Source organism: Nannobrachium achirus (assembly GCF_963921795.1).
Source record: "Nannobrachium achirus genome assembly, chromosome: 15".
Classification (NCBI taxonomy): Eukaryota; Metazoa; Chordata; class Actinopteri; order Myctophiformes; family Myctophidae; genus Nannobrachium; species Nannobrachium achirus.
The window spans coordinates 19,580,477-19,605,094 of record NC_137822.1 but is presented as its reverse complement, the minus strand read 5'-3'; the positions used below and the strand labels follow the sequence as shown (position 1 = coordinate 19,605,094).

Below are 24,618 nucleotides of genomic sequence, written 5' to 3'. Positions count from 1 at the left end.
GAAATCTGCCCATGCAGGGGGGACCCTACCCTACATCATTAAACAATCAGAAGCTTGTCCTCGAAAAATATTGGTAAATGATCAACCGAAGGAGCTCCTGGGAACTCATAATATCCTTTCACTATCATCTTGCTACGGGAAGCAACACTGCACCCTTGATAGGCTGTGAATGACATAATTGAGTCATTGGTTAACAAATGACCCTGATTGATATCAAGACATACAGTAAATTGATGCCGTTTTCCAATGCCAGTAAAGACAGGAGATTCTCTTCCTGACTTTGAAACTGTGCAGGGCAGTCAGATTGAATTAATGTCAAGTAATTCAGTATCTAAATTCATGTTCTTTGAACTTTTGAATCTCTCACTGGTAATTTAGTAAAGAAGGTAATGCTCAAGCAAGGTACTCTGGGTTCTTACTTTAGAAACAAATCATGCTTTTCCTTTGTTGCAAAGTAAGAAACTGGTTGAGGTTACATTCCTCCCTTCATTGGGCTATGGTGACCTGCATGCCTCTGCCAAATGCTTGCACTGGCTAGAGTGTATCAGTACAGCACCACAGTGCTTTGAGGTTTATCACAGCTTTGGACAGCTCTCACTCATCACTGCACCCTATGCCAGAGTTGGGTGGCCTTGCTGCCTTTTTGGACAGGGCTCCCTTGAACAAAAGATCTTTTATCTCGACAGAATTTACATGGTTAAATAAAGGTCAAATGATTATAGAAAATAATTCCTAAATTGTCAATGTTAATTCTCAAGTATCTTAAATGTTCTCAAAGCTAAGAGATAACTGTAAATATTTCTGTAAATTGTCAACCATTGTCAAGGAAATACAGGTACCTGTACGTGTACAGTGTACCTAGAACAAGTAAACAGATACTTCAAAAATAACCTCAAATAAATCCACAACATAACAAAATCAACCACTATAATTATTATTGCTAGAAAAAAGAATTTACCACATCAATTCTTTCTCCATGATCTAAAATAAACTGACACGATTGTGAGAAGCACAACAGTTGTAGGAAATGGTTCCCAAACGGTGTGTCGATGCACACCATTTCAAGACACCAGAAAAACAGGTGAAGATAAAAGGATGGATGGATGGACGGACAGATGGATGAAGAAAAATATATATGATTTTATATATTTGTGTTATATATAGGCCTATATAGGCCTCAGAAGGTAAGACAATAAGTTGAGAGTTCCATAGCCAGTCACATCTTCACCTCTTCAAGAGAGATCATTGACCATGTTAACTACCGTTTACTACCAGGTTAACCGAGGATTATGAGAAACAAGCAAGTAAAACAATTAACACCCCATACAATATGCCTATGCTTGGTTTAAAGCAACAGACCAGAACAAATGCAGATGGATCCAATCATGTTTGTCATTTCAGGCTTCAGCTCTCACAATGAAGTTGATAAGGAAGTGCATTGTTATTCAGGTCTATATGTAACCCACGCACGCACACGCATGCACGCACGCACGCTCGCTCGCTCGCACACAGGCACGCTCGCTCGCTCGCACGCTCGCACGCACGCACGCACGCTCGCACGCATGCACGTACACACACACACACACACACACACACACACACACGTTATGGTCAAACCAGATAATGCACTTGCCTATAACACCCAGATTAAAAAAGATTTCACATTGATTACTTATGCATACAGTATTTTCTTTTACTACTCAAGGATGTATGAAAACATTGTCTGCTCCACAGACAAGCTGCCTATGATAGCTGAGATCAGCTTTTAGCCTATTATTTTGCAATCCACAAAGAGCGTGGCCCAGACTCCCAAACCCAAGTTGACAGTTATATCCTGAGGCCATTATATGTTCTACCAAAGGCTGACAAGCGCTAGCTCTCTCTCTCTCTCTCACACACACACACACACACACACACACACACACACACACACACACACACACACACACACACACACACACATACAATGGCTCTTTCTCTCCCTTAAACTTTGGAGTGTTAATCATTACTCTGACTTCTGGGCTTTGAAGAAACGTGCATGTGAATCAGAGAATGATCCATGTTATTAACATATCTGAATATCTGTCAAAAATACCTTACTTTTCCATATGGTTACTCATAACTCAAAAAGTGGACTAAAGAATACACGTTTTAGATGTTTTTCTGCATCAAGTACTGTCAACAGCCACTAGGGGTCTCTAATGGATTCTAATATCTTTCCTATACTTGTACTTGCCAGAGGGCAGACAGTTGCATAACATATAGAAAGATGGGGGAAAAGAAAAATGTTGTGACAAAGAGTTGATATTATTTGAAACAGAGATAGGAACGATTCATTCTGAGAATTTAAAACAGGAAAACAAGCCATACAAGTGAGGGTCTATTATGGCATTAAGAAAGATATGCATTCTTGTTTTTCTGACCATTTATATCATGATAGAATAACATTTGTTACAGCTAGGTCAATATGTGCACAAGTACTGAATAGAATAAACACAGCAGGCTATTAATCGATTAATCAAATAATAATTGGCTGACAGAAAAATAAGCAAATACAAATTTAGTAATCAAATATAGACTTTAGTGATGTCACAAAATGTGATTGTATTTCTTGTTGAGAGAGAATGGCAGGGCTTAAACTTGTAGAACATGGCAATGCTTTAATATAATTATTTTTAAATGACCACCTATTGATCATATAAGAAAATGTACTTGCACAACTGAAACTTCAGACACTGTCACATCAGCCTTTAAGGTTAAGACACAGGTCTCCCATGGGCTAGCAGGGGACAAGATGACTTTCTGACAGTATACCAATGGCAACATAGGAGGTAATGGGAAGACAACACACACACACACACACACACACACACACACACACACACACACACACACACACACACACACACACACACACACACACACACACACACACACACACACACACACAGTAAGTACAATAGTCCACAACAATGTAACAAGTAGTGACGTTTTATGTTTAGTTTTTTCTTTTCTTCTTCTGTTTTAAAGTAGAGTGGCTAGGTAATTGCCATTGGCATTTGCATTACTGAATAACTGGAAGACAAAAAAAAGAAACACAGTAGAGTAGAGCAGTGATTCTGAAACATTTTGATGTCAAGGACCCCCAAATTAACAATATATATATTTGCCCATGGACCCCCCATCACAAAATATTTTGTGCCAGAGACCCCATACAAGATTTGTGTTGTTAAAACGTAAAAAGATATACAAAATTCCCATAATTTCAAGATGTATTTTTTAGATCTACTGTACAAGTTCATAACACATTGCAATGCGACAAGTTGTGAGCTTGTAGATTGGCTATTTTCCAAAATGCCAATGTATAATAGGGTTGAAGTTGTTAAACTGATTATGATGCAACTGTATATCAACACATTCTGCTGGGGACCCTGCACTAGAACCCCCCCAAGGACCCCCTGGATCCCGCTTTGAAAAGCACTGCATTAGAAGAGACAAATAAGAAATGATTTCAGTGAAACTCAATCCTAGTCCAGCAGGTGCACTGACTCATCATCCTTCCACAGAGCATTCTTAAAGAAGCTTCTCTAATCAAACATCTACTTATGATCGATTGGCCTAATATATTGTTTTCACACATCCCGTATAAATATCATGACAGTACCAATAGCTAGCATGAACAAAATATGATAAATAATTTGAACACAGAAAGTGGTTTATGAGGAGGGCGCTTTTAAGGATCACACTACAACAATGACAGAGTTAACAGTACAAGAACGGATGAAGGCAACTGAATATACTGTATAGGACAAATGCAGATATTGTCACTTAGAAATAAGAGTCATCATTAAAGACATATCCTAACTATTCATTCTTAGCAGCAGATAGGCCTTTAGCTCCTAAACAGAGAAATCCTAATTAGGAATAACCAAATTAATTTAGCATGGCACAGACTTACATTTGAAACACTACTAAAATGGCTAATGTTTAAAATGGCTCCAGTTTATTTTCACTATAGGGCTATATGGTGACAAAATGGACCATGAACATTTTCATAGTTAAGAGATTATTAAAGCCAGAAGATGTTGCTTTGACATGACATGTCATTGTCTGTTATTTTATAAGCAATGGTTTTAAGTTCCTTTTTCAAGGTCGTGCTATAGCATCAAAATATCTCATTTATTCAGTTACTCTTGTAACATTTGCCATAGTGAACAATGACAAAAACCAAAACCATTGTTGTTGATGCAAAAACACACAAGTGCAGTTTAAAAAACACAATAAAGCCAATAAAAAAACACCTGGTTTCCATTCTAACAATAAATACACACATATAACAAATAATTACTGATTTGTCAAATAATTTGACAAATAATTTTCCTCAAATCCAAGGTCTGAGATGTGTTGTAGAACTAATTTATATTGATAGCAAAAGAGGATTATTCCCATCTCTGTCATTTAGGATCAGAGAGGCAGAGGACACATCTTTAGGATTCTTTTCCTATACTGAGGCAAAGGGGAAGGAATTCACTATATGCAACAGTCACATTATATACGTTACTTCTTTAGATCCTCTGAATTGTTACTCATCCTAGATACAGTACATGGACTGCACTGCATGCCACACAAGACCTTGCTCTCCATTTGGACAAGTGCCCCAACTAAATATTTTCTTTTTCCTATGGTCAAATCATGAGTCTAAAACATCTGAATGATGGTGGCTTAACTCACCCATCCTTTGTGCTAGTTTGCCTGACTTCAGATTTTTTTATACGGTCTTCTTTTCATCCACAATCAAAACAACGCTATATACTGTACCTAAATACCTAAATATATGAAAGCACAAAACAATATTTGTAGATGGCTAGTAAATTTAGACGAAAAGGCAAAAGCATTTTGGCGCAGTTACAAAACTTTATTGTAACTTCAACTCAGTGTAGGCAATGCATATTGAAAGGTAAAAGTTATATCCAGACTGTAGGAACTTAAGAGAGAAGTTCTGGTTAGTTAGGCATAAATTCAATGAAACGGCCACATTCGTCAGCAGGTCCTGGAATGTGGGCAGAACAATATTTCAGCCTATGCATTTTTGTTCTAGGTAGGCCAAGCCCTACCTAGAACAAAAATGCATAGGCAATTTTGGGAATCTGGATAATTTCCCCACCATATTTTACTTTAAAAACAACGTGGCAACAGGGCACAGCAGTTTGACTGAAATGCAGTCAGAGGCTGCTATACACCGTCTACCGTCACAAGGTGGCTGCATTCCTCGTAAAGTCATATTAAACAAGAGGGATTTTAGTTTTTTGTTATGGTACTTCCATGTTTTTGTTTCAAACTGAATTCTGGGAATCGCTGTTCTAACAGACAGATACCAAAGGTATCGCCAAAAAGATTGCTAAAATGGATGTCACAGAGTAAGACTTTTAACAGTAAGGTTTTAATTTGTTCCACTTTTCAATATAATTCATTCTTCTAATATGACTTTACTACAAACACTATCTGTGGCTGCTGAAGAGATAATTTGGCATCATTGAGAGAAGGGGGGGGGGCATAGTGGAGTGGGTAGAGGTTGTCTAGGAAACAGAAGGTTCCCGGTTAGCACTCTGGCCCAGTCTATGGAGCCTTTTCCACCAGCAAAGAACCAGTTTGGGTTCTTTCTCCCGCCTATGGGATGAACCCAGAGGTCAGCTTTTCCACCGAGAACCGAGTTGGTAAAAGTTGGTTCACGGCCAGTTCGCAAGAACGAACCAAGGTTCCAAGAAAGTTGCCATAATGCCATCCCATAGGTGGGAGAAAGAACCCAAAACGGTTCTTTGCTGGTGGAAAAGGCCCCATGTGTCAAAGTGTCCCTGAGGACACTTAACCCATAGACCCCTAGCACCCACTACTCCTGAATAGCTAGAATGGATCAAATGCAGAGGGCACGTTTCATGTATGTAGGCCTGTCACAATTATGACATAATCGTCTAATCACAATTATTTGAGATAGTTTGCAATTATTGTCGCAATTATTTTCTGCATAATTCATAATACTTCAAACATTTTCAAAAATTGTGGATCTACCAGCTCAAAAGGCGCTGTGTTGGAAAACGCTTTGCGAGCTTGTAGATCGGCTATCCACTTGATGTTTTTTTTTATTTTAAAGTATAGATAGTTGTTAAATTATGTACATTATTTGTCATTTCTGAACGGTGCACCTTTTGTTGCCTAACGATTACAGAAAAGTAGCTTTATTCATAATGTACCAGTGTTCAGCAACATCACAATTAATAAAACGCTAATCGCAATTATTTGAGTGCCAATTAATCGTCCAGTAAAATCTCATAATCGTGACAGCTCTACATGTACTGTATGTGCAAATAAACGAGACTGATACCTCAAGACCATATTATTATTACTACTACTGAAGACCAGGACGTACATTTCTGCAGCTCCAAGCAACAAAATGAGCACTAACAAAAATACTGGAAATGGCTTTAAAAACCATATGTCAAACTACACAAGCAGGTTGGTAAAATCACTACAATGTAGCTTAAACACCATTTAAAAGGCAGGTTTGTCATGGTTTTCATTATGGATTTTTAAGCGCAACAACAACGCAACTGTGGCATCAGATCATTCTTTCCTTTGACGGTATTGCTGACGAGACCGGCAAGATTTCATATCATCTCAGATCAGTGAAACCGTTCCAACCCTATATAAAAAAATCAATTGCCTTAGACACTTTAATTAATATGGCATCAGTACCAAGAGCCCATCTCATTAACTGCTCCATCTGGTGGATAATTTAAATATTTTGTGTTTTTTGCTGAAATTAGTGTGCAATGTTAAATGTAAAAAAAAAAAACGTAATCGTTTTAGTAAAGCGACGTGAAATGGACAATCAATAATTAATTCATCATATGGTTCCCGTAGTGCAGACTTTATTTTGCTGTCCTTGCTTGTCTTCAATGTAAGCTAATCAATGTGCTAGTCGAAAGCTCTGCTGCTTACTTGCTAACAAGAACTAAATACATGCTAATATTGCCCATACTTTTGAAAGGAGCTACTAAATTTGCTATCCGTTTGTTCTTGGATTGATTTCCTTTTAGGGCACACACCTACAGTAACAGAGTCCTCAGATAAACCGACTTTAGCAAAATATGGAAATTTGGATGGGTATTGATTGAATGACATATCCCCAGCCTTTGGAATGGTTTGCCAAAGTAGGAAGGCTGGTCAAATAAGGAAATAAAAATGTGTCTTTTTAGTACTGCTTTACTTAACTTGTTTTATGTTTGCATTTGTTTTAATGCACACTCATGCTAGTTATTTTGTCTTTCCATTGGCTGACAACACAACCTCACTGATTATGTCTATTGACACACTAAAATGGAGCCGATTCTTTCAGACCATATTGAGCATTCAAATGGCACAAACGGATTATGAGGTGAATATTAGAAATAGTTTGAACCACTTTCAACCTGGTGTCCCCTATTTTGGGCATGTAATTAGAGGTGAAAATGTTCAAAAAAGTTCAAAAAATAGAGAGAATAGCAGATCTTCAAGCTCATAATGCTTCATTATGTGACAAGCTGTGAGCTTGTCGATCTGGAATTTTCGCTATTTGTCGGATGACGAAGTACGTAGGGCTTAAGTGGTTAAGAAAGAGTATAGGGGTCCGGGGATATTGACAGGAGTCGAGGGGAAGTGGCTATTCTGAACTAATGAGCTACTCATTGAAGGTCTCAGTTGTTGGCCTCTCCCCCCTCACTGTCCTGCTGGTCGCTGGCCCAGAGGGTCAGGTTATCCCGCAGCAACTGCATGATGAGCGTGGAGTCCTTATAGGAGTCCTCGTTCAGATTGTCCAGGTGTCCGATCGCCTCGTCAAACGCCTCCTTGGCCAGCTGACAGGCCTGCTCGGGGGTGTTCTGGATCTCGTAGTAGAAGACGGAGAAGTTGAGGGCCAGCCCCAGGCGGATGGGGTGGGTGGCCGCCATGCTCTTGCTGATCTCGTAGGCCTCCTTGTAGGCCCCCTCCGAGGACGCCACGGCGGTGGCCTTCTTCTCGTTGGTGGCCACCTCCGCCAGGTAGCGGAAGTAGTCGCCTTTCATCTTCAGGTAGAACACCTTGCTCTCCATCTGGTCTTCCGCGCAGCTCTTGATGAGGTGCTCGTCGAGCAGGGAGAGAACGTCCTGGCACACGGTCTCCAGCTCCTTCTCGATGGTCTCCCGGTAGGCGCGCACCAGCTCCAGCTTCTTCTCGTTGCCGTCGGCCACAGCCCTCTGCTCGATGCTGGAGGTGACGCGCCAGGACGACCGCCTGGCGCCCACCACGTTCTTGTAGGCCACCGAGAGCAGGTTGCGGTCGTCGTTACTCAGAGCTTCACCGATTTCAGTTACCTGCAATGCACACGATCAATGAATGCTTATTACAGATTAATTACGAGCACTTTAGAGTTAAGTAGGCTACCGATGCTAAAGAGAAGAGCTTGTAGAAAAGAATGGCCACAGGTATCTGGTTATTAAACTATATTTGGCCACATACTGAAGCACAACATATTGTGCAAAGGCCTGCTCCTTAATTCACGGAAAATAACTAGTTTCTGACCACACAGCATAAATAAAATAATTATTATAAAAACGTATTAATGTCTGTGTTGCCTAGGAGACCGCATGTGTGGTGTCGTTTCCCCATGTGTTCATGTTGCCAATGAAAAAGCACCACCTAACCAACCAGTGATTGTCATTGTTGGGTGCAATTTTGTGCAAACCTCGCGTCACCAGGCTTTCCACATAGTTTGGTTTTCATTTACTGCTCAATGCTCTGATCCGGTCTAGAGCCCGCCTGCGGTATCCGGTAAATTACAAGCACACCACATGCAAGGACGCCACGTTTCCGTGTCCGCCCTAGACCGGCTCGGCAACCTGCAAAGCGAATTGATTCCAGTCTAGATACGCCTCTCTCCACTTGTCTGAACGGTTCATTGTTAGCCACGAGCTGTAGTGACACAGCTTTCGTATTCTATTGTATCCCAAGAAAAGCCTGTAAAGTGGAATAAGATAAGAACGTTTCAACATGAGTTTTTTTTTAAATGGGGTGACATTCTCATTCATAGACGGATTTCATTTCAAAATCACAGCTGCAGGTAATGAATCTGGGTTACAATGATGCTTGCTAAAGTGGCTAGCTTGCAAACAAAGCCAAGTGCTTCAGCTCAGTCAGTGTGATACGAGCTGTGACGGCGATGATGCTAACGATGCTAACCCTGTCTCGTCTCTGCAAGTCATGCAGCCAAAGATGCTCTCAAACCAAACGGCAAAAATGAGGTTGAGGGAAATATGAACGCATTATGACGGGGCCTTTTCTCACGATCTTGTCGCATAACGACATTTTGTTTTTCTTCTTTTTGTCAAGACCAAAAGAATAATAAAGCAGAACAGATGATATACTCGGCCGTACGACGGGGTTGCTCGCCCGAAAAAAAAGAGAGCGCCGATCTGCAAGCCCTCAGTCTCGGCGCTGCTGTGTTTTTCGGGCGAGCCACCCCGTCGTACGGAGCAGTATATAAACCTGCCTTAAATTAACGAGCATTTTATTCATTTTTGATGGCATACAATAAAAAACATAATGCAATCGCACCTGTTTCATGGCAGCGGCCATGTCATCATAGCGCTCTGCTTGCTCTGCCATACGAGCTCTCTGGATCAACGTGTCCCGATCTGCTGCCATTCTGCTGCTGCTGTGTAGAAGGTCGGAGGAGGAGAAGGAGAGCTTTCAGAGCTGCACAGAACAGAAGAAGTCCCTGATCCCTCTTTCTTCTCTCTCTCTGAAGGAGACAATGGAATCAATTTCGTCCGATTTCTGATGATTCTGTCGTCTAGAGTAGATCGCCGGTTTTGTCGCTGCTGCACAGTCTGTCCTAAAGTTGTCGCCCTTGTTCTATATAATCTCGACTAGCCTTTTAGTACTATATTGATGATGCGGCCTGGTATGGTACCGCTCTCTAGATGCTGGATGGGGTGCTGCTGGATCTGCTAAAGGGCGTCCTGTCCTGTCCTGTGCTGTCAGTCCGCTCTGTATGGTGGAGGGAGGTGGTTGTTGAGGGGCTGCTGCTGCTTGCTGCTATTTCAGGGTGACGTCACTTTCTAAAAATAGTCACCAGGCAAGGCTAGGCAGCGCTGCGGGCTCGCACCTGCGCACTGCCACCGTGGGCTTGCTGCATCGAGTTGTTGGTTGCAGCAAAGAGGAAGGCATTTTTACATGGATGTGGATGTGGGTTGCAGCAGCAGCAGCAGCATCCTATAGCACTGTTTCCCAAGCACTGGGTCGGGACCCATTTGTGGGGCACGACTCGACTAGAAATCCCATTTTCTTATTCTTATTATATATTTCAAAAGGCCCCCGCCCATAAAGAAAAAACAAAGAAATTCCATGAATTAAAAAAATAATAACGCGCTGCGTTGTGAGCTTCTAGATCTGCTATTTTCACTAGTTTGGGTCCTGGGCAAATGTCTAATCTCTCTTTTGGTTCTTGAACTAAAAAAGTTTGGGAACCACTGATTGATATTCTATAAAGAGTTAGAGACACAAGTGGCCCTTGGCTTCTGTTCTCGCCATGTTATAGCTTTTCTTGATGGTGCAGACAGCAGGCAGAGAACATGACAGTGTTACGTTTGCCTCATATAGGTCACCAGGCCAACACAAAATGTCAAGAAAGAAGAATGAAGAAGTGGTAAGTTTTTAACCACAAGAAATTGCCAAACATAAAAACCCATTAGCATCTTTAGGCCTACTGTAGAGGTTTCCTTTTGTTTTTGTTTTTTTGGGGCTTTTTGCCTTCATTGGATAGGACAGTAGACTGACAGGAAATGGGGGAGAGACAGGGAGTGACATGCGGCAAAGGTCGCCCAGATCGGGAACCGAACCAGCGACGCCGACAGGCACCGACGCTGAAACGGCAATGCCCACATGGCATGCGCCCGGACCACTAGGCCACCAGGCGCCCTACTGTAGAGGTTTCCTGATAGTTAACATTGAGTCCGGGGACCACCAGGGGTCCAAATGGACACTTTCAGGTCTTTAACCCTGAGAGTGTACAAATGCTCAGAGTTAAGTTTAGGCCAGGGGTCTTCAACAGGGGGTCCGGGACCCCTAGGGGGTCCTCAGAGTTACTACAGGGGTTACCTCCAAATCTTTGTGTGATAGAAACTTTTTTTTTCTAACCACTTGAACCCCAGTGTCCATATTCTGAGAACTTTAGCCAAACATAGCAGATTTACAAGCTCACAACGCCTTGCAGAGCGAGGCGTTGTGAGCTTGTAGATCGGCTATTTTCAGCAAAGAGGTTAAGGGGAAAAAAGAGCAGACTAAGTATAGAGTGAAAGGTCAAGTTTATTAGGTAATGACGGTTCAAGTGGTTGAATATCTGAAAACACAAACTGACATGAATCCAAAATACACTGACGAATGTGCTGTCAAACGATGAAACTATATGGAATCTATGAAAAGGCTGTGGGGGTCCCTGCTTCATCTCTCTCTCACCTGAGGGGTCCTTGGCCTAAAAACGTTGAAGACCCTGGTTTAGGCTATAGCAGTGTAGAATGGGGGCCCAGAGATAAATACAAATAATGGGAGTCAGTCTGCGGCCTAGTGCATATGAAACTGGTGAATGAGAAATCTTGAGAATCACTGCTAGGTAGCCTAATAGTTAATGGGATGTCATCTGCAAATCTGTCTGTCTGCAGCAACCACCAGCAGGTGTTTGCTCTCTGAAAATCAAGAAAACTAGGGCATTGCTTTTTCATTTTAAGAACCCCCAGTTTGACAGTCACTGCTAGGTAGGCCACAGACCTCCATTTATCTATTTATCTCAAACTAGCCCTTACCCGTTCAAAGATATGAGCTCCGAAATGATGTGCAGTGTGTGGGTTATGGGATGTGCACTGTGCACACAGTATATGAGGGATGGAAAGTAACTTTAACTGGTGCTTGCATGCTAATATGTAGGAGCATCAATGTAAGAAATACCCGTTCCATTTAACGGCTACAGAGATACTGTGTACCGATCTGCATGATTTTTGGACAACATCTGTAACAGGGCCAGTGACAAACAGGCTTCACAGTTATGTCAGGTGTGTTCATATGCTAATGGTGATGCGATTTCAGATCAATTGCTCCAGCCACTGAGGAGAAACGCTGTGACAGACACTCACTCACTCACTCAGACAGACATTCGCAAAATTATAGTATAGATGACCCCAATCTACACTGTAACATCTTCTGTGTTTATTTAACACTGAGAGGATGCAAATGGGTTGTTCAATCTCAGAGTTGCAGACCCATAAGGGTCCATTTGGACCCCTGGTGGTCCCCAGACTGGATGTTGAGAAACAGTGAACTAGGGTAGTCTACTGCCTCTGTATTGGATTGCAGACAAAATGTGTAGGAGGTGTTAATATGCATGAAAAGAGTTGTAGGAATATGTCTAAGCTGTGTGACTCAGATGTTTTACCTTAAATGCACCAGAGAAAGAAAATACTTTTTGGCATTTATTGTACCCTAAAAATGCACACACACACACACACACACACACACACACACACACACACACACACACACACACACACACACACACACACACACACACACACACACATATATATATATATATATATATATATATAATATATATATATATATATATATATATTCTTTTTTTTTTTTTTCTTTTTTTTTTTTGATTGGCAGGTTTGGAATATACAAGAACATTGTCTTGGTGAGGTTGGTTCATTACACTGAAAGCAACAGAAAGCAACAGTATATAGGACAGTAGACTGAAAGGAAATGGGGAGAGAGATATGGGGAGTGACACTCAGCAAAAAAGTTGTCGGGAACGTGATTCGAACCCGCAACACGTTGTCAAGCTGGCATTGCAGCTTGGATGCCCGGACCACAGCTAGTGGCCCTAGCCTTGGGAGAAGTTTTCAACCAAAACAGAGAGGGACCATAGACTTTTTGTTTAGAGCCCATAAACAAGTAGATCAGTACCTCATTGGATGAAGTGCTTTTGGAAGAGGCTGTGACCTAGAGGGGAGGGGTCATTGTCTCCACCAGGGCAGAGCTATGTTTTGCACCCTTTCTGTCTGTCTGTCCGTCCGTCCGTCCGTCCGTCCGTCCGTCCATCAGTCTGTGAACAGTTCATCTCTGCTTGGCCCGATCAACGCGAAACTGTGCACACACACACACACACAGAAAACTCTACCCCACCTTTTCACTGCGCGACCAGGAGGCCGGTCTTTGATAAATATATTTCTTTATAGTGCTCCTACATATTTTATCCAAACATTACGCAAATTGGTACACAGTATTTCTATAGTCATGTGATCGACACAGTCCTTCTTCAAATGACGGTCCTCATTTGCTAAGATTGGCTTCCAAAGTTTGCAGGAGTGGTTTGTTTTGAACAAAATGCCTCATATCATGAACACAGTGTGCAATTGCCATGAAACTTTCCCTCTAGTCTAGGCCGATTTTTGCTTTAATATTACTCCTAAAAGTGAAAGTGTAAATGGTTAAGTCTGTTTTTATTTTATTTTTTTATAAACTACATTGGATCCATTGGAACACATCTTTTGAGCATTTCCTGAAAAGTAACGGTTTTGGTCATAAGGTAAGAGTCAGCGAGATGACAGTCTGGGAAGTAGGCAGACCTGAAGGTCACAGGGTTGATATTTACTTCAAAATGGCCACCTCAAAGCATCCTGAGGAAGAGGGTAAGGTCTTTCAGGGCTGCAATTAATCAGCCCCCTGGCTGAAGGGTGGGGGAGAATGAGATATATCGTCGCTGTTGGGGAGAAACCTTGTATCTCCATGTTTCAACATTTTTTTATTAAAGGTATAGGTGATATTATTTTGTAATCTTTTCTTTGATATCTTTTGATCTTTTGATACCCACGGCGGAACATTTCAGTTTCACCCAGCTGAGTGCTGCCCACAGAGGGCTCTCTAACCCAGGGGTCTTCAATGTTTTCAGGCCAAGGACCCCTTAGTTTTGAGAGAGATGAAGCAGGGAATTAACACAGAGCGTGTGACTAAATAACAACTGCACTAGGCCTAGATCCTTTTGAACGCAGGTCTTGGACATACAAGATTTCCACCGGACAGTGAGGATATGTAAAGACTAAAGAGAGATGGCGATCTATTGAACTGGCCTCATTACAATTGGCTGCTGGAGGCCTCTAAATGAGGACAATCAATAATTGTCTTAATGAGAATCATTACTGGAATGAGGCCAGTGGCCTACAGTATTTGAATTACCTACAGTAGGCTATGAAATCACTACCAGTGAGTTTCTATGTGTTTTGAACATCCAAACTGGTATGCAAATGTGTAATTTAAAGTCACACTGTGTAATTCTGATGATTTTTTTTTTTAAAACATAACACCTTTCCTTGGTAGGCTACATGTTTCACAAAAAACAACTTATTGACAACAAATGCTATTAAACAATATTTTTTGCCGGCTTCCGACACTCCAAAATGACGTAGATTGCAGAAATTGTGACTTGTGAGGCACGCCCAAATGAGACGCTATAGGCAAGTGAGTGCCCATGCCTGAGCAGCCGACGGCTATGTGTGCCTGCCTTGTTGTAAAGTGATATCAACATAACAGCGAAGGAGGCATGGTTTGCATAATATGCAAAATCCCTCCCAACACGCGCGTGCACGCACACACACACGCTTTTCCACTCAGGTTCAGGCACATGCACACATAGACATGAAAGGGGGCTTGAGCCCCTGCCCTTTTACTTGTCTGTAAAAGTGCCCTCTCCAGACCATAGATGTAGTAGCACTTACTAGTTTCTAAGAATTGCAAAATACCCCCTTCCCATTCAAGAGAATTGGCATCTCCAAACTCGATTGAACTTGAAGTGAGCATTTTATGTTGAAAGCATTGCTTGTATTTAGTTGAGATGCCCAAAGTATAGCCGATCTCCAAGCTCACAACGTGACGCGTTGTGAGCATGGAGATCGTCTGTTTTTGGTATTTTCACCAAAAGTGCCTTTTTAGAAATGTCAGGCCCTGCCTCTCAAACATTCTCTGCACGGCAAGTAAAAGGCCTGTGTTCTTGAGTAAAAGTACCAAAGTATTGGCATCAAAATATACTTAAAGTACCAAAAGTAAAAGTACTGAAATGTTTGAAGATAGCAGATCTACAAGCGTCGCATTGTAGATCGGCTATTTTCAAATAGCCTATGTATAAAATAGGGCTGAAGTGGTTAATGTATTTTTTATATTTATATCTGCAAAGTAACTAGTAACTAGTACAATATTTTACTCAAAGATTTAGTAGTGGAATAGAAGTGAAAGTATTGAAAATTGGAAATACTCCAGTAAAGGTAAAGTACCTCACTTGAATAAATGTACTTAGTTACTTTACACCACTGTTCCCAACAAACAGTCAAACACACCCATCCCACCAAAGGTGCCAAAGGTGAGGAGGGGAAAAAAAAGAGTAATACAACGAGAAGCACCTGTGTAACCATACACTGGATCCATTCCAGTTGTGTAACTGTATCTCCATGAAAATAACTACAAGAATGAGGGCAAGGAGCTCACTTGTGCACACAGGTATGTAGTGCATAGCCTATCCTCACTGTCGGGTGGAATCCTCATACCTCCACATTTCTACTTTTTTATGTGTTTGCCATTTTGTATTTATTTCCACACAACTCCTCTAAGGTATATTAATGACATAGTTCAATATTGAAAATGGGTGGTCTTCCCCTTTAATGCCCTGAGGGTGTCAAGCTACTGTAAAGAAGTGAAAACAGCAGATCTGCAAGCGGACAACGTGTCGCACCTATAAGCGTTGTGAGCTTGTAGATCTGCTATTTTCACTGTTGCTGATCATTTTCGTCCCATTTCCTGGTTTTGGACATACGTGTTTTCCACCCAACAGCGATGATGTACATTACAAAACACGTAGGCTATCCTCACATTTACAAAGACTGCCATGCTATTTTATTCAGTATTCACACACGCACGTGCACACGCACGCACGCACGCACGCACGCACGCACACACACACACACACACACACACACACACACACACACACACACACACAAGCACACACAGATCTCATGAGATGTTCAGTGACCTCTGGGACTTCCATGGGCGCTCAAAATGAGGACGTGTGATAAGGCTGCTCTTTTGTGCTCCCAACTCTAAAACAAGATCAACATGTAGAGCAGGCTGACATAAAGAACCTAACAAAAAAGTCATACAATATTTAATGACTTGTGTGTGTATATATAATGCTTAATTCATACGGTAGCTATAGCCCAGGGGTGTCCAAACCTTTTTCCACATTAGAGGGGCCACGTTAGAAAGTATTAAAATACCCAAGGACCGACTACATCTTCCGACATAATGTACTTTCGAATCATAACAAAGTCCCATATGCATCGCATTTAAACAATTTTATTTAACTATCATCATCAATATTTAATATCAATGGTCTTTTTTCAGGAGTGTGCTCTGAACCAAACACAAATAACTCAGCCTTGTTTCACATTACCAAAATGTAACCAGACGTACAAGGTAAAAAAGAAATACAATAAAATAGGCTTTCTTTGACCCCTTCAGAATGAGACAACAGGTAACAAGAAATCCTGTCAAATTATACACTTGGAAAAAAATCTTGTTTGACGGTGCTGGCAGCCTTCATTCCCAAACAATTTGGGAATGAAGGAGCGGGTCGTATAAAATTCTTATAAAATTCCTCAGGCCGCACTTTGTACATACCTGCTATAGCCTACTCCTCGACTTGAGTGGTGAAAATAGCAGTTGTACAAGCTCACAACAATTGTGAGCTTGTTTATTGCCATGCAGCTGAGCTTGCTCCATCCCACGTCCAAACTATGTTGGGCAGGGTAGGTCATATACCGGTAACTACAAAATGACATAATTCAGAACTTGAGATGAGTTGTCTCAGAACTGTTTTCTGATGCTCCTGCACCCCTAGCTATTCGGACTGTCCGCTGAAAGACAGTGTTAGTGGTCAGAGATTGGGTGTTAGTGATTTTATTTCGTTTTTTTTAGTAGCATCCAGCGGAAGGCTTCATTCTGATGCCATCCTTGGGCACTGCACTGCTGTATAGAAGTTGCATTTCTTTTATATCAAAGTTTATACAAGCTAACATGATGCTGAGTTACTGACCATGATACATGGCATGATACTGGCAAGCAGCGGAGCTGGCATTTGTCTGTTTTTCTGACAGGCCAGACGAAAAACGTTCAGATTTTGGATGGAATATTTAGAATCACGTGACTACCTTATGACTGTAAATGCTGTACTAATAGAATGTCTACAGTTGCTTTCTTGACTCACTATGCCTTACAACACAACAAGTAGTGTGTTAGCGGGCTCACCCAACTACCTGTAGGTAATGTGGGATGGGGGCCAAGGGGGGCCACTCTGAGTCCTAATCAACCCCTGGCCGAGGCACACTGGTGTGCTGCGAGAAATCTAGATGCACTTTGGGATTGTGACAACCACACATTATTATTATACAATACAGCTGTACAAGACGTTATGAATTATCTTTTAATTTATTGTATCAGCTCTCATATCCCAATCCCATTACAGTCAAATTCTATAGTTCCCTAGTTTACGGAGGAACTTTTGGCCAACGAGGAAGCAGCAAAAACTGCTTTTAGCCCATGAGCCTTTAGTCAATGAGGAAGCAGCGTTGGCTAAACGTTCCTATAAGGTTCTATACCTCACCTCCATCAACTCAGAACAGAACAATAGTGTCCATTGAAATCAATGAACTGTTGGGTGAAAAGGGAAAGATTCTTGGGAAATTGCAAACAAAGATATCAGAGAAACCAACGACAGGTGCTTGACTAACTTCCCTGGAATGCTATCCTATCAAGATTTAACCCAACAGTAGATATCACAACATAATTATGCCTGAAAACAAAATAGTTTTTCATCATATCTTTTCGAGGGCCGCGTGAGGCCCTCTTCATATGAACTGAAATGCATCACTGGTGCAGCGATCTGTAGATCTGTAGATGTAAACCCACATGAATCTTTTGTCAGGATATGGCCAGCGCAGGAACACTCAAACTCAACACTCAATGGTGTGACCAACGTTTTGTATTTGTATTTACTATTGCCCATTTTTTTGACCAGTAACTTTCATGACATGATTTTTGCTTGAAAACAAAATGTGATTCATCACATTCTTTCATATTACTGACCTGAGGCCACATGAGACCCCCCTACCTACAGTATGCAAACTACATTAATGGTAACAATTTTGTCAGCAGACCCCAGCAGTCCATTGACATCAATGTATGTAACTCCATAGACATGTACAAAACAGAAAAAGTACAAAACTATGGCACCACAAGCTCCCAATGTGTCGCGATGTGTTCACTGTGTGTGTGTGTGTGTGTGTGTGTGTGTGTGTGTGTGTGTGTGTGTGTGTGTGTGTGTTGTGTGTGTGTGTGTGTGTGTGTGTGTGTGTGTGTGTGTGTGTGTGTGTGTGTGTGTGTGTGTGTGTGTGTGTGTGTGTGTGTGTGTGTGTTACACATTGCTTCTGTTTTACTGTGTTGCATGTTCAAAATACATAATGCAAAACATATTGTTGTCTATTGTGGAAGTTGGCAGAGTTTTTCCATCACAGGTGAGTTGAAATTGATCCCAGAGTGACAGTGTTTAAGACACGGATTAATAATTCATTAAAGTGATTTCTTACTGTGCTGTTTTAGTTTTTTTTCCTTTCTTCTTCTTCTTTCTTGCTGGGAGCTAGAAAACATCACAAATGGGAAGCTGCTGTACAAGAAACGTTTCAGCATTATTCAGCCACAAGGTGTCACAATAGGACAATAGTTGTTGAAATTGCCTTGCCTAGTAGTTTCATTAAATGTGTTATATTTGTCTGATTTTTAGAAGTGTGGGAGAGCAACAAGCAATACATTATTAGTAAATAACACTTTTTGATTGACTAGCATAAAGGTTCAATGTGTGCTGGTGATACTGACATGATACTGACCATGCTACTGAGAATGATTAACCATGATACTAACATGATATACAGACCATGATACTGACCTACCAGGATAACCGATATGATACTGACATTATACTAACCATGATAGCTACTAAGATACTGACATGACTGACATCACCAAGCTTTCAAGGCAATGGATTTGTTGCGACCGTCAGGTCGCACTTACTACCAAAACCTCCACCGGCTGTCTGTCCGTCCGTCCGTCCGTCCGTCCGTCCGTCTGTCCCTCCGTCACACGTCACACGTCACACTTTTGCCCTGCTCATATCTCCGCAACCGTTGCCCCGATCCATGCCAAATTTTGCACACACACTCCTTACCTGCCAAAACCTCCAAGGACCCCCGGAGCTCCAGGGACCCCCAGGTCCCTGGGGGACCCCCAGGTGTAAAAAATGACCAAATGTGCAAAAATGACCAAATGACCACCCCAACGGGGCTGCTCACGGGGAATTCCCGGGGACCACCGACTCCTGGTGCTCCAGAACGGATGCAAAAGTGGTGACGCCCCCAGTCCACTGCAGCTCACATAAAATGCCGTATCTCGGGCTAGGAGCGTCCGGGAGAGACGGGGCCGGTACCTATTCGTCTGCCAAGGCGGCGCGGAGACCCCACCCCTCATTTCTCACATGGCCCTCTTCTAGCGCCACCTTCAGGCCGATTTTTAAAACACATTTTTGGCCACTGCTCCTATAATTTTTGCCCTAAAATCACGCAAATCGCTACACAGTATGTCTACACTCATCTCATCAACATGGATCTGTCCCATATAGCGCCACCTTCAGGCCGACTTTTTAAAAACACATTTTTGGACACTGCTCCTACAGATTTTGCCCTAAAATCACGCAAATCGGTACACACTTGCTCTACACTGATGTCATCAACATAGATCTGTCCCATATAGCGCCACCATCAGGCAGATTTTTTCAAACAAATTTTTGCACACTGCTCCTACAGATTTTGACCTCAAATCACGCAAATCTGTACACAGTATGGCTACACTCATCTCATCAACATGCATCTGTCCCATATAGCGCCACCATCAGGCCGATTTTTACATACACATTTTTCCACACTTCTACACATTTTGGCCTAAAATCACGCTGCGACCTGACGGTCGCTTATCTCCCGATTAGGGAGTCTTACTGGTATAACTTTTCAATTGTCCATTGCTGTCTCCTTTGCAACGGTCACTGATACATTAGGGGTGCATACAGACAGTAGATGTTTTAAATGCCTGTGAAATTGTGTTGATTGAAATGATGAACATGGAGATGCACATCCAATGGCTGCTAGTGCTATTCTTCACTTTCCATAACCTATGGTGCTGATGTGGTTTTGCATATCAATCACAAATTTCAGTCTAACTTTCCAACTACATTTGCATTGTAATCGCTGAAAAAATATGCCTCACATTAAAAGAAATAGCACCTGAGAGAAGCGCATGGTATCAAACACGTCATAATTATGCATATCTCCTTGTAGGGGAGAGCGGGCTAAACTGAGACACTTTTTACATTTTCTCCCCTATAGGCGAACTAAAAGATATATCAGTAAAAATGTACACCTTTACCAGTAATTTGGGATGTTTCCTAACAATGGAAGTTATCAGAACATATTCAAGACAAAAGGCAGAGAAAATATGATTGTTTTAAAAAAGTGGTCTTGTGTCTCAGTTTACCCCAGGACCAGGGTAAACTGAGACAGACCAGGGAATCAACGGGGTAAAGTGATCCACTCACTTTTTTCACTTTAAAACTACCATTAAAACACAAAAACCCAGTTAACCAGGTTAAATATGCACAACACAAAAATGTTCATAGCAGAAAGTCTTTTAATAGGGTTTGTCCTGTCATTTCCACCCATGTGTCAAATAATGTGACACATGGGCAGAAAGAAAAACTAAAAACCCTATAAAAGTTGATAGAAGTGTTTACCAAACTTTCCTCAGTTGATCCTTATGTAATTTCTCCTGTAGAATGCATTTCTGCAAAGTATATTGTTGTATTGTGCATAACTAATGAGGTAATTAGCAAATGTCATACTGTATATCTGGCAGTAGATTGGTGCCAGATATAAATTCAGACAGTAACTGCCATGGGACATATACTGTCCCATTTGTGTGAAAATACTGCCCATGCACCAGATGTTTTTATGTCCTTTTTTAACCCAGGAATGACCTGGATTTTGAGTCCCTGTTTGTGTCGTATAGCTGGTCCTTTCTCAACACTGGGAGGCAGCAATGGTCCGGGAAAAAATACTTTGTTGATTCATTGACAGCTGATTGATCAATGTATTCATTAATTCATCCATCCCTTTTATCAATTCAGGGTAATCTTCATCTAGCATCCATCACATGGATTTATAAATTGGTAGTTCATCATCCCTACCCTGTGGAATGCCCTGCCCCTAGAGATCCGCCTCGCAGAGTCTGTCCCCCGTTTTAAATCCCTTCTCAAAACGTATTTCTACAGACTTGCTTTTAACCCCTAACCCCTATCTCAATGTTATTTGCAAGGTTCTATACCATTTTGTTCCTTTTACCATTGTGTAATTAGGTATTTACTTCTTTGTATTGTTTTTTGCATTGTTCTTTTAACCTTTTAACCTTTGTATGTCTTTGTTCTGCGTCCATTTGCTGTTTTGTTCTGTGTCTCATGTAAAGCACTTTGTAACTTTGTTTTAAAAAGGTGCTATATAAATAAAGGTTTATTATTATTTATTATTATCAACATGTATGATATAAAATGTTGTCCCTGCATCAATTTGCTTTGACACAACAGTTGATTATGTGACAGCAAGAAAATTTGCAAAAAACACATTTTTGTGAAAAAAGCATGTTTTCTACAGCACTATCAGGTTTCTCTCTTCATGGCAAGTGGGAAATTCAAATGGCTTGAAAATATAATGGTCACATGACCACAAATGTGTTCCATTGCCAAGATAAATGGAGTGTCTCAGTTTACCCTGCTCTCCCTATGGGCCGTTCTGTCCGTGACATCAGCTGTAGTGATGTCGGTCTCTGCGTAGGCAAGTTTCTATGACGTTAATCTCTCTGTTGGTACCACATAAGGACACATACATACACACAAAGTCAAACGTAGGAGCGGTTAGCACCACTCAAAAATAACTGTTATACATTTGATTAATACAATATGTCTGCTTTGCCTATTTATTAACTTTCTTCATATTTTTTTTACCTTTATGATTGCTTGATCATTTCTGTTAAAGGTTTACCTAATTGTTTTACTTTGCTGGTGCTTGCAATCCTCCAACTCCCTCCATAGGAAAGGGACGACAAAGCACATCATTCAGTAGAATTATCCACTCAGATCTCCAAATCTTTGCTCACTAGTAGGCCAAATGATTCTTTTTGTTTGTTTGTTGTAATTGTACTTAATGGCCACATGGATGTCTTTTGGAAGTCTTGGAAGACATTTTTGGTAAAAGAATTCTACTACTTTCATCATTTCTTGTGACACAATCTGAGAATCCATGGTCAAAAAAAACAAAAAAAACAGCACCCTTTCTGAAATAACATATTGCCACCTTTTGTTTTTGTCAATTTTGTAAACTGAAGACACATTGCTAGACACCTACCTGTTGGGGTGTTGGTCCTTCTCCTCTACCGTAAGAGCCTGTGAAATTAATTTATTCATTTAGGGTATCCTTACTCCTTTGACAATGGTGTCACAGTCAAGGTTTTTGCTCATTTTGATCAAAATGAATAGAGAATTGCAGGTGTTGTATAGTGGTCCCACAGTGACTGTGCAACACTAACTATGGGAACAAGATATGAGATGTATCTTTCAATGTCATACTGTATATCTGGCAGTTGATTGGTGCCAGATATAAATTCAGACAGTAACTGCCATGGGACATATACTGTCCCATTTGTGTGAAAATACTGCCCATGCACCAGATGTTTTTATGTCCTTTTTTAACCCAGGAATGACCTGGATTTTGAGTCCCTGTTTGTGTCATATAGCTGGTCCTTTCTCAACACTGGGAGGCAGCAATGGTCCGGGAAAAAAATACTTTGTTGATTCATTGACAGCTGATTGATCAATTTATTCATTAATTCATCCATCCCTTGATTCTTCCATTTAAAGGTGTCGTAAGGAACATTTTCTTTCTTCTCCAGTCAGGAAAGATTAGATAACCCATTTATCAGCTTACAATATTGTTCCCTAGTTTTTTTTTTCTCGCTTTTCTTTTTAACATCACTTCCAATTCAACTTGTTTATCATATCCTGTATGAGTTCTCACTCCTGATTGGATGAAATGGGTAGTATGTGTCCTGTTAAAATGTATTTACTGTTCAATAAAGATTTACTATTTATTAAAGATGACATTTTGGCTCAAAAACTGCATGTCATACACCATAGTATAGACATTGCAGTGATCTACAAGCTCACATGATGTCTATTTTTGTTATATTTGAAAATATTCAACTAAAATTACATAAAATAAGGACACCAGTTTGTATTACACATTGAAATTTGTCAGATATATTTGAGGAATGTAGTAGTTTATATTGTTATCTCATCATGTGTCAAACATCATGAACAGATGTAAATATTATGCTGCAACATTTAAACCAAATTCTACCAGTATAAGCACATGTTGTATGTCCACTCTACAAAATGTACTGCCCCAAAACTGTCTCATGCCTTGATGAGAGTGTAATATTGTACACTATCATCAACAGTTTACAGTTTGCAGTTTAGGCATTTAGCTTTTAATCGAAAGCGATCAAGTTACAAATGGATACAATTAGGATTTTACTGTGTGATCTTAGCTTGTTTACCTCTGGCCTTTCATAAAATTTAGACCAGGAGTATCCTGGTCTAAATTTTACAATACAATAGGGACTTTAAGCAATGACGGCTACGGCAGTCCACTGCGGAAGCTGGAAATGGATCAGTGCTCGATAGATAAACCTGCTTGCCGTGGCAGCCTTTCCTATTACGGCAGAAGGCAGAAGCTCCCTTTCCACGTTGTCTACAACGTCTGCTGCATAGACGCGTCACCATGGGAAGAACCATTCAGTAAAAGGTGTGGGAACCCGTCGCCGACGGCTGTTTGCTCAACGATTTTGACGGCTACGGTGATCGCGTCATACAGATTTGTAGATCGGTTATTTTCAAATAGCCTAGGTATAAAACTAGGGCTAAAGTGGATTAATGTATGTTTTATAATATAATCATTTGCTGAAAGTTGGGGTACCATTACCTTACCATTACCATTTACTATACAGAAAAAAAAAAAAAATATATATATATATATATATATATATATACAAAATACAAAATAAATAAGCATGTGAGGGGTCAAACTAGGACTTTAATTCTGAATCCATGGAAAGCATTACACGAAAAACACTCCTTGGGCTAAAAAACATGTCTCATATCTGATGACTTGAGAAAATATAGGCATATAGGCCTACATATACAAAAAGGATGGTTTGTTTTATGATGGTAGCTTGACTGCCAGGCCTTTAGTGTACCAACATAACATTTAAGTGTATAGAGGTATATGCACATTT

The 24,618-nt window shown here is 40.9% G+C and overlaps 1 protein-coding gene across 1 annotated transcript; it reads right to left on the bottom strand.

Annotated features, from left to right (window-relative positions):
• Positions 1-3,798: 3,798 nt before the first annotated feature.
• Positions 3,799-10,102, bottom strand: ywhah (tyrosine 3-monooxygenase/tryptophan 5-monooxygenase activation protein, eta polypeptide). Its single transcript, XM_080742967.1, has 2 exons — positions 9,625-10,102; positions 3,799-8,384 (listed from the first exon to the last, which is right to left on the bottom strand). The coding sequence occupies exons 1-2, from the start codon at positions 9,712-9,714 to the stop codon at positions 7,731-7,733; spliced, it is 744 nt and encodes a 247-aa protein (XP_080599093.1). The 5' UTR covers positions 9,715-10,102; the 3' UTR covers positions 3,799-7,730.
• Between the last annotated feature and the right edge of the window lie 14,516 nt (positions 10,103-24,618).